The following is an 11,177-nucleotide window of genomic DNA, read 5'->3' on the forward strand; positions in this document are numbered from 1 at the left end:
AGAAGCATCAACGATGAGAGAGAATCATTGATCAGCTGCCTCCTGCATGCCCCCTACTGGGGATTGAGCCTGCAACCCTGGCATGTGCCCAGACCAGGAATTAAACCGTGATTTCCATGTTCATGAGTCAACTCTCAACCACTGAGCCACACTGGCTAAGCTGTGGCCACTTTCTTGTGCCCCTATGCCCAGAGGTTGTGTAGGTGTTTACAGATAACATGCATATAATTTTTTTCCTTTATTTTTTTTTTTACAAACGATAGCATACAGTGTACCTGCTGTATTCATCTCATAATATACCTTAGAGATCATTCTATATCCTATATAATAAAAGGGTAATATGCAAATTGACCCTAACAGCAGAAAGACTGGGAATGACTGGTCACTATGACACACACTGACCACCAGGGGACAGACACTCAATGCAGGAAATGCCCCCTGGTGGTGAGTGTGCTCCCACAGTGGGAGCTCTGCTCAGCCACAAGCCAGGCTGATGGCTACCAGTACAGCGGTGGTGGTGGGAGCTCTCCCGCCTCCTCAGCAGCGCTAAGGATGTTCAACTGCAGCTTAGGCCTGCTCCCTGCTGGCAAGTGGACATCCCCCGAGGGCTCCTGGGCTGCCAGAGGGATGTCTGACTGCCAGCTTAGGCATGATCCCCCGGGGAGCAGGCCTAAGCCAGCAGGTGGACATCGCCCTAGGAGTCCCAGACTGCGAGAGGGCACAGGCCGGGCTGAGGGACCCTCCCACCCCAAGTGCACAAATTTTTGTGCACCAGGCCTCTAGTATATATATAAAAGCCTAAGTATCCAAACAACTGACGATTGGTCGACCGGTTGCTATGATGCACACTGACCACCAGGGGGCAGACACTCAACACAGGAGCTGCCTCCTGGTGGTCAGTGTACTCCCATAGCGGGAGCGCTGCTCAGCTGACCGACGGGTGCCAGACGCAGGGCTCAGGGATGGCCACCGCAGCCCGGAGACCGCAGTGGAGCGGCAGCAAGCCTACCAAGTGGCAGCAGTGGCAGCAGGCACAGTGGGACCGGGATGAGCGGGAGCAGCAGGTGGCGTTGGACTGCCAGTTTCAGCCTGATCCCCGCAGGCCACGCCGAGGGACCTCACTATCAGATAGTCTTTTTTTACTTCCAGAAATATGGCCTTAATCATTTAATCAAATGACCAAGGAGTGTCGCTCCACTTTTCCTCATCAGCTGACACGGTGATGACATCAATTGGCTCTCTAATGTCCCATATTTGTCCAGCATTGTGACAGGGCAGAAGCATCCACTCTCTCCTTGTCTCTCCCACTGTGCCCAGCTCCTCCACATGGCCTCCCAATCCCACTGTTACAATGCAGGTAAACACCCATACAACTGAATGTCCCATATGAAGGTCTAACTAAAAGTCTCCTCAAAATGAAGGGGAAGAAGACTACATTTATAAAAAACTCCTATGAAAAAATTTCACTTTTAATGATTGCACACTTCCCTAAGCAAAATTCCCTTTGTTGTATGAAATAAAGTAAAAATAAATATAAGCTGATCTCTGTAGTCCATAAGAAAAGAAACTGAAAATGTCAAGAAATGGGCACTTGTGTACATTATAATATTTTATAGGTTTTGAATATAAGTAAAGAAAAAATGGACTATTGCTAAGTCAGGAACAATATCAAGTTATTATATAAGTTAGAAGTGAATTTCAAATGCATTGAAGTGGCCTAGGGATTTAAGGATGAATAAACCCAAAAACTGTAACAATCAATGAGTCACCCCCAAATTGAGGGGCGGAGAAAGACAGAGGAGAGAGGAGGCAGTGGCTCTCTCCAGGCCCTCATCAACCCAGACTGGAGTAACAGGCAGCCCCGCCACCTGGCCACCATGACAAACACCAGTGCCTCAACAGTCCTAACCTTCAACTTCCCCTGTTGCCCATTCTCAAGGATCCCTATGTGATCTTATTCTTGATTTAAATTTGTTCCTACTACCAAATTTTCCCCTCAGTCTTCTTGAGAGGGAAAGTAAAAAAATATAAATAAAATTAATCAACCCCTGGGCTGAAGGGAAAATAAAAACTCCTGTATATAAAAAGGAGCCTCAGTGCCAATTCCTTTCTCTCCCAGCCAAGGAGACTGAAGCAATAGAGCAAGAGCCTCATTGTGCAAGAACAGCTGGGCACCGAGGCCACAGGAATGGCCTTTAGAAGCTGCTCTCAAAGTAAGTGGGCCCTGCAGCAGTTTCCCAACTATTACTCTAAGTGCTTTACTACAAATAATTCCACATCTGTGTATTGACTTGTCAAGAAGCATCATTAAGAGAGAAAAATTACTGCAAATGCAAAAACAATATTAATGAGCTAATAAAATTACATATCATCCTCGGTTTTTCTACAGGCTTACTTTCTCACAGAAAAAAAATAGACATTTAGCTACCATATTTACAATAGACATGCTATTTCAAATATACAGTCTTCAAAAGAGTAGGTGATCTACAAGGTAGAGAGGTGCCCAGGCATGTCACTTACGGCTTCTATGATGACTGAGTACGGTGTCCTGCCTGTGAACACGAAGCCCAGTTTCTTAGCTCCTTTCACCAAAGCAGCTTCATCTATCAATCAAGAGTTGACGAAACATTGACTAAGCGCTGGTAATGCCAGAATTCTGCTTAGCAAGTACTATTTTTCAAATTAGCAAAACCCACACCAGTTAAAGAAGCCCGGCCTCATGTGCAGCTCTGTCTAGTTTAATGACTTCTGCTAGGAAATGCAAGATGGCCTGGGGCCTCCTCTTGCCGTCAAAGTGTTACTACAGTCAGTAGAACCCAGCACCAGTTTTCTATAGTTTTAACATTTACAGCCTTAGTCCATAATCTGTGTGAGGCCAGAGGCAAATAGGGGGTCTTTGTGGGGTGGGATATACCGTCACATCTCCCACAAGTAATGCAAACACCCAAGGCTCCAGAGAAGGGGACAGCAGGGCACATCGGCCAAGAGGTCTCACCTGGGGAGGAGGCCTGGTAGATGATGTTGTCTCCATCCTTTTCGGGAACAACAGTGTGGCACACGGCCAGAAGGGTGAGGAACTCCTGTATGCAAGGAGCTGTGGGCTACAAACAGAAGAGCAAGTTAATCCTTCTGTTACAACCCCACTGACACACATCAGAGTTAGATTCAAGTCATCTGCTGCCTAAAACCCCGGAATGGCTTCCTGCTCCCTTTAAACAGAGGTTGAGATCCGTAGTGTGGACTCCAGGTCCCCCGTGATCTGGCACCTGCTCACCATCGAGGGCCATCTCCTGCCATTCGCACTCCTGGGCTCTCTACCAGCCACTTGTGCCTGCAGTTCTCCCCAAAATGCTCATCCTTCCTACTGTTCCATCACTGCCCCTTACACACAGTCAGTCAATTCTTCTATTTACTCATCCTTTGGAATTCAGTTTATCAGTCAGTATATCTGAGAAGGTTGTTGTCACCCTTCTTTTGGAACATCATTCTTGAAGTGCTAGCCCTTGCGGTCAGGTGAGAACAAAGAGGGAGCCAGTGCCCCATCCTAGGACACCACCAGCACCCTGCCACCCCCATGCTTCCTCCCACTTCTGTAAGAGCCAGGAGGGTGAACAGGTGAATGTATGCTCAGGCCGAGCAAACAGAAGGCACTCAAATCAATGTCAGATCCCCGTACCGAGAACTGACTCAGCAACCACTGAGTCCCTGGTCCTTCCATACCATTGCATTGATGCTTGTTCTACATCAAGTTTGCTCTCTAACTTCGTAATCTCAGTGTCTCCCTGGCCTATTATATTTTTAAAAAAACAAAACCAGAATTGTCATGGATATGTATTAAATACATTTCTTTATCCTCCCCAACCCCACACAAAATCCTGACATTTTTCATTGGGATTAGACTGTATTTATAATTAGTGAAGAAATGACATCTTAATACTGTCTACCTATCTAAGAATATTTTATGTATTTCTATTTATTAAAGATTTCTAAAGCTTCTAAATATGGGTGCTGATATTTTATTCATTAATTTATTATTAATTTGTTAATATTATCGATTAATTTTTATTCATTCAAAAATATCTGCATGCCCACTATACATGTGAGGCACCACATTATTGCTTTTTATATTATTAATGTAATCTTATTTCCATTATGTTTTATAAGAGTTTATTGTTCACATGTAAATAAAAACATGTAATTTTATATATTAAGTCAATATCCAATTGTAACTAAACTCCTACTCACTCTCCAAGGTGCAGTTGACTCTCCTAGATTTTTAGGGCAGACAATGATATCATCCCTATTCCTTTCCAATATATAGACTTGTTTAGTTCCCACCTGTCTGCACTTTCAGAATGATGTTCAAAGACAGGGGTGACACCAGGTTTCCTTATCCTGAGGTTATTTTAAAATGACTATCTTCAATGTTTCACTCCTAAATAGGCAGTTGACTATAAATTTGAGATAGATTTGTATTTTCACATTCAGAAAACAATTTTGTGTTTGCTATTTTTTATGGAGTTTTCTTTTCTTTCCTTGTTTTTGTTTTTTATTTAGTCACAAATGGATAGTGACTAACATTTTTAGTTTCTTCTCTGACCTGCTAATGTGATTTAAGAACAACTGCATGGAAACAGTCACACAGCAGTCACACAGCTACTTCTTATCTGCCTTCAGGAAAAGGAAATGCTCATTAAATTATAGTTCAATGAAATTTTATAATTAGAGGATTTACAAATTCCCCAAGGCCTACACTGCAAAAGTGGCTAGGAAATTTTATCCAAAAGCACATTAATTTCAGAATTTCACTTCCAGACTACCTTCTGCATCAGAGAACTATCTAGTCCTACATGGATATTTTAGATTTAAAGATCAAAAATATCCCCAGGACAAAATTAATTTACCTTTGGTTCCCTACTGAACCTGACATTCTGTAACAAATCAGGGAAGGAAGACAAACTTAATTGAAGCCTATGGATAAGATGTTTGTAATATATTTAGCTAAGTGCTCCATGTTTGAAAGTAAACTTTTTTCACTCACTTCTAAGAAGAAAAATACTTTATAATGTTAAAGAACTGATTGTTTATTAGAGTGTGTGTGTGTGTGTGTGTGTGTGTGTGTGTGTGTGTGTGTGTGTATGTATGTATCATTTTACAAGTTAAACAAAATTGTGAATTGTGGGAAAATAGACATATATTTAACATTTTAGCCATCTCTAAGTGTACAATTCAGTGGCATTAAATACATTTACAATGCTGTGTATCCATCACCACTATTTATATCTAAAACTTTTTCATCCTCTCAACAAACACTGTAACAATGAAACAATAACTCCCATTTCCCCTAACCCCTAAGCCCTTGTAACCTCTCTTCTTCTCTGTCTCTATTCTATGTACCTCATAATTGTAATTATACAATATTTGTAATTCAGTTAACATTTTAATCTGCACCAAATGCTTTATATATCTAGAAATGAATACATTCAATTTATTTAATATAAAAAATAGCAGAAAACTATACATGTCTAAAATTATCTTACATTTCAATTTGCAGCTATAAAGTATATAAATGACATATATACTAGTATACAAATAATTTATTCTTGAAGACTCAAGCTCAAAAGTCCTAGGCATAATATAGTTATGTGTTCTTCCTTGGTAAATCTTTGGGAAATTATCCCACAAATAGAAAGTCACTGGTTAATGATATAATTAAGGGACCACATGAATTGTTCCTAGAGTTGACTCATTAAGAGGCAAATTCCATCTTGGCTATCAGTCCACACAAGACTTGAAAGGACCCAGAAAATAAATCCTAAATTGCTTCTTCCCTTGCTTCAACCATATTTTGGTAAAATAACCAAGTGATCTAATAGACTCTGCTGTGTACCTGAAACTAGCACAAAATAATATTGGATATAGACTGTAATTAAAAATAAAATTTTAAAAATGTTTAAAAACACCCATTGGGTATATTTAATTTAGTCCCACACCTTACCAAAGAAAAATATTGGAGCCTATAGTCTTCATCAGTTACAGTGGAGCTAGATGCCAAAGGTCATATGGGCTTAATTAATGTAATAACCAAAATGGAGAACGACCTCAGAAGGATTCAAGAATCCTGGAAAACTTTTTAAAAGCATTAAATATAGGCAAGTAGGCTTTTATTAAAAAACTAGAGGCCTGGTGCACCAGTGGGGTTCCCAGGCCTGGCCTTCGGCTCTCTGACATCCCCCAAGGGGTCCCGGATTGTGAGAGGGCACAGGCCAGGCCAAGGGACCCCACTGGTGCATGATCAAGGCCGGGAAGGGACCACGGGAGAGCTCCAGGGTGTGTCCAGCCTGTCTCACCCAGTTCCAATCGGCTGGACCCCAGCAGCAAGCTAACCTACTGGTAGAGCGTCTGCCCCAGGTGATCAGTGTGCATCATAGCTACTGGTTGAACAATCGAATGGTTGAATGTTCACTTAGGCTTATATATATATATATATATATTAAAATAAATTCCTCAATGCCTGGACTTACTAAGCATTCAATGAAGTGTAAATATCCAGACTATTAAAATATCATGAAAAGTCCCCATGTTTTCATTGATGCTTAAGCTAATCTCCCTAGGGAAGGCTTCCTTTTCATAAGGGCTGCAGCTGCCCCTATTCTCACTGGCTTTCCCACTAGAAAAGAAAATTTGGCTCAGGAGAGTTGAAGGTGAGGATTAAAGTAAGGATGAAAAAAGAAATTCACTAACTTCTCTAAAAATGGGGTTCCCACCTAAAATGCATGCTCTTGACCATGTGACAAGAAATGCTCATTAGAAGATCCTTATTCATGCTATCTACACTCAAATGTCAAGAGAAGACAGGCTCAAGAGCCTGTGATCGATGATCAAAAACCCCTAGAATTCCAGGACACACAAATGTGGGTTTAGCTTTGGAAAAAAACATCTGTATGTACATAAATTAACTGAGCTAAGTATTTAAAGATTTCAAACATTGGGATCATGGCAGCAGGTGCAGAGGACCTCTTCTTCAAATACAGATTTTCCCCTGGCCACTGGGTTTCTATGCCAGCACACATTTAGGTCCATGCAAACACTATTGAGTATGAGTGTTCACACTGCCCACATTTCAATAGTTATGGTAGCCATAACACCCACCGAAGAGATCTAACACAAAACAAAATCACTTTTCCAGGGAGTCACATCAGACCTATCCCTAAGATGCAAAAGTGTACAATGGCCCTTAATGATTTTACATGTCTGATTCCCCAATTAATAAAAATTCCTTGGTGGATTTTTTTTCCCTTGGTGTTTTTTTAATTCATCTCTTCCCCTATTACTTAGCAAAGTGTTTGATATAAATTGGGCCATTAAGCTATTTGCTAAATAAATGAATAAATAAGAGTCTCCCATTTAACCAATAGTTTGCTGCTATTCCAAGCCAACTCTGGGATTCCACAGTATTCAGTACTCAGTACACCACCCTTATCTCACCTCCTCTGCTGCTTTTTCGCATGCTGACCTGTGCTAGGAAAACAAATTCTGTGAACCTAGACTAAAAGCAGTTTCCTAAACCTCTCTGTCACCCTTTCATTTTCTCCTTCCCTATGCACCATCCCAATTTGAACAGATACATTCAGTCAACCATCTTAGTTATTACCTTCAGCCTGAATATAATTTGAGAATACTATAATCCACTTTCAGAAAGCAAGTCACCACAATGCACTTGTTTCTTTGATATCCTTTCTTTATTAAAACTACACTTCTCAAGAGAAGTTTCTCCTGAAGCATAATTTTACTGCTTGGAGAAACTCTAGCCTAGAAGGTGGATACACCTCTAAGATCAAAATCCAAGAAAGGGAAATTCCAAAATGGCGGTGGAGTAAATGGAACCTACAATGACACTCTCCCAGGACCAAACTGGAAATACAACTAAAATACAGAAAAACCACCCTGAAAAATCAACTGAAGACTAGCTAGAGACACCCCTGATAACCAAGGATGGAAAGTGGGTACCGCATAGAGACAGGTAGGAAGTGCGGATGTGAGAAAGGGCTGGCCAGGCTCCCACAGAGAGCCACCAAAGTTCCAGAGGGATATCTCAGCTGTGGGGCGTGCTCACCAAGTACTCTGGAGTCTAAACCCCAAGCTTGGCTCCCCAGCCTAGAGCACCAGGACTGAGAAAGGTGCCAACATAACATATGGCTTCAAAGAGCAGCAGGTTTGCTCTCTGCCATCCAGAGACAGCCAAAGATGCAAACATACTCTTAAGGGGCCAATGCACAAAATTTTGTGTACAGCCATTCACCTTGGGTTCTGGCAGAAGGAAGGCAGAGTGGATGAGAGCTGTGTGAGCAGAATCCAGGTTTGGGGGCTCTGGGATTGGAGCTCAGAGGGCAACCACCCCAGTTTCCTATGCTGAGTCATTCCCTCACACTGTAGAGGACATCTTTCTCCAGTGAACTTTTGCTATCCAGGCAGTTTTTGCCTGGAGGGAAGTCAGTTGCCCCACCATGTTGGAAGACCTCTCACCCCACTTTGTGGTCTATAGCCTGAGGCAAATCAAAACTGAGTGTCAATGGGACTGCAGGCAGAGGCGGGTCTCTGGAAGCTTTGAGTCTTTGCCTGATCTAATCTGGGGCCCAGGGCTAGAAAAACCAGGCCCAAGTGGACATCTTAGTCCTTTCCAAAGGCACCTAGTCCCAGCAGAGGGAGCCACAAGCTATGGATTGCTGATAGCTTGAAACAGAGTACTCAGGGCCAGTCACAGACAGCATCTAACATTGTCCTGTGCTAAAGATTGGGACTCATGGCAGATCTACCTAATACACAGACACAAACCCAAACAGGCAGGCAAAATAGATTCTTTAATTGCTCTCCTACTTTAGTCCAAGTTTCTAAATTAACAGTTCCTTCCTCAGGAAGCCATGGACATACTTCTTGTATAAAACTTTCTGTCTGACTGGGAGTAACCTTAACTCCTCTGCTAGCAAGCATATGTGTTAAAAGATCAATACAGAGTCTTTTTTCTTTTGACTCAGTATGACCCATCTTGTCAATCTAAGTTCTGTACTATCCACCTTCTTACCCTACTTATCCTCTATAGGGGGGTCTGCAGCACCCTACGGTGCAGTCCTATCTGTCCCGAGTGCGGGGGGGCTTACCTAAGGGTCCCTGTTTGGGCGCCAGATGCTGGGGTCCAGCCCTAGCAAGTCCACGGGTCCCCAAAGGTGTGGACGGAGTCGGCGAAGAAGGAATGACACGGAGACAGCATTCAGTTGATCAGCAGCCTAGCCAGGTTCTCTAGCCAGGATCTCCAGCCAAGTTCTATATTTATTGTCTTGTTACATCTGTATTTATACCAGTTGATTTTAATCCTATCCATTCTATTCCAAAGGTTAGGGCATTTCTTATCTCCATTCCAAGGTTACTCTATTGTTTTATTAAGCTACAAGGAAGTAACTGAAGGAGATTATCCTAAGTAAAGATTATGTAACTTAAGCGTGATTGTTCATAGTTAAAGTGATCAATTACCCGCCTGGCACTTAGTTAAGGGGTTTTATCCCCTCCCTAACTTCAGGGAAAAATCCTCACCTGGGGAAACAACCTTTCTCGGGGAGGACATAAGTGTTAAGAGGGGGAGCAAACATATGCCATATATGCCAGGTCCCTTGAAACATAAGCTGTGCAGATGTTTCTTCCCTGCAGCAACTGTGTCAAGCAGCAAGGGTGGATTGGCTTCCGGCAATAGAGAATGTCTTTGAAGAGATAATGGCACAAAACTTTAATAATCTGGAGAAGGAAAAATTCACACAAGTTCAGGAGGCACAGAGAGTCCCAATTAAGAAGAACCCAAACAGGCCTACACACAGGCACATCATATTTAAAATGCCAAAAATTAAAAGCAAAGAGAGAATCTTAAAGGTAGCAAAAGAAAAGCAAATTGTTACCTACAAAGGAGCTCCCATAAGGCTCTCAGATGATTTCTCATCAAAATATTTACAGGCCAGAAGGGATTCGCATGAAGTATACAAGGTAATGAAAACCAAAAGACTAAACCCAAGATTATTATAAACAGCAAAGCTAACATTCAAAATAGGTGGTAAAATAAATAACTTCCCAGAAAATAAAAGGCTAAAGGAGTTTATCCCCACCAAACCAGCCCTGCACAAAATGCTAAAGGGACTGCTGTAATGAAAAGAAATAGAGAGAGAAAGAAATATAGGCATAAGGAATTAAAATGGCAATAAATAAGGACCTATCAATAATAACTTAAATGTACATGGGTTAAATGCTTCAATGAAAAGACATAGGGTAGCTGATTGGATATGAAAACATAACCCAAATAAATGCTATCTACAAGAGACCCACCTCAGAACAAAAGACTCACACAGGATGAGAGTGAAGGGATGGGAAAAAATTTTCCATGTAATGCAACAAACAAACAAAAGAAGCTGGGGTGCCAATACTCATATCTGACAAAATAGACTTCAAAATGAAGGCCATCACAAGAGTTAATAAAGGTCACTACATAACAATAAAGAGATTGATCCAACAAGAACACATAACTCTGGTAAGCATATATGCACCCAATATAGGAGCACCTAAATACATAAAATAACTTCTAGAAGATGTTAAGGGAGAGATTGACAGCAATACAATCATAGTAGGATATTTTAACACCCTGCTGACTTCACTAGATAGATCTTCCAAAAAAAAAAAATTAACAAGGAAACAGAGACTCTAAATAACCCACTGGATCAGATGGATTTAATTGATATTTATAGAATATTTCACCCCAAAGCTGCAGAATATATAGTCTTCTCAAGTGCACATGGGTCATTCTCAAAGATAGACCACATATTAGGACATAAAACAGTCTCTACAAATTCACGAAGTTTGAAATCATATTAACCATTTTCTCAGATCATCCTATATAATAAAGAGGTAATATGCAAATTGACAGTCACACCCTCACACAAGATGGCTGCCCCCATGTGGGCACAAAACGGCCGGCAGGGGAGGGCAGTTGTGGGCGATCAGGCCAGCAGGGGAGGGCAGTTAGGGGTGACCAGGCCAGCAAGGGAGGGCAATTGGGGGCAACCAGGACTGAAAGGGAGGGAGGGGAGTTGGGGGGGACCAGGCCTGCAGGGGAGGGCAGTTGTGGGGGACCAGGCCTGCAG

General features: G+C 41.9%; 1 protein-coding gene across 4 annotated transcripts in view; it reads right to left on the reverse strand.

Annotated features, from left to right (window-relative positions):
• ATP8A2 (ATPase, aminophospholipid transporter, class I, type 8A, member 2) overlaps positions 1 to 11,177 on the reverse strand; it is a 651,371-nt gene that overhangs the window by 440,002 nt on the left and 200,192 nt on the right. For all 4 annotated transcript variants that reach the window (XM_014539417.1, XM_014539416.1, XM_014539418.1 and 1 more), the window contains 2 exons: positions 2,996 to 3,101; positions 2,521 to 2,603 (listed from right to left, as the gene is read on the reverse strand). In XM_014539417.1, the coding sequence (XP_014394903.1) occupies positions 2,521 to 2,603; positions 2,996 to 3,101 (189 nt within the window). The remainder of the gene's footprint in view (positions 1 to 2,520; positions 2,604 to 2,995; positions 3,102 to 11,177) is intronic.

Source organism: Myotis brandtii, unplaced genomic scaffold (assembly GCF_000412655.1).
Source record: "Myotis brandtii unplaced genomic scaffold, ASM41265v1 scaffold216, whole genome shotgun sequence".
In the NCBI taxonomy this organism is placed as follows: domain Eukaryota; kingdom Metazoa; phylum Chordata; class Mammalia; order Chiroptera; family Vespertilionidae; genus Myotis; species Myotis brandtii.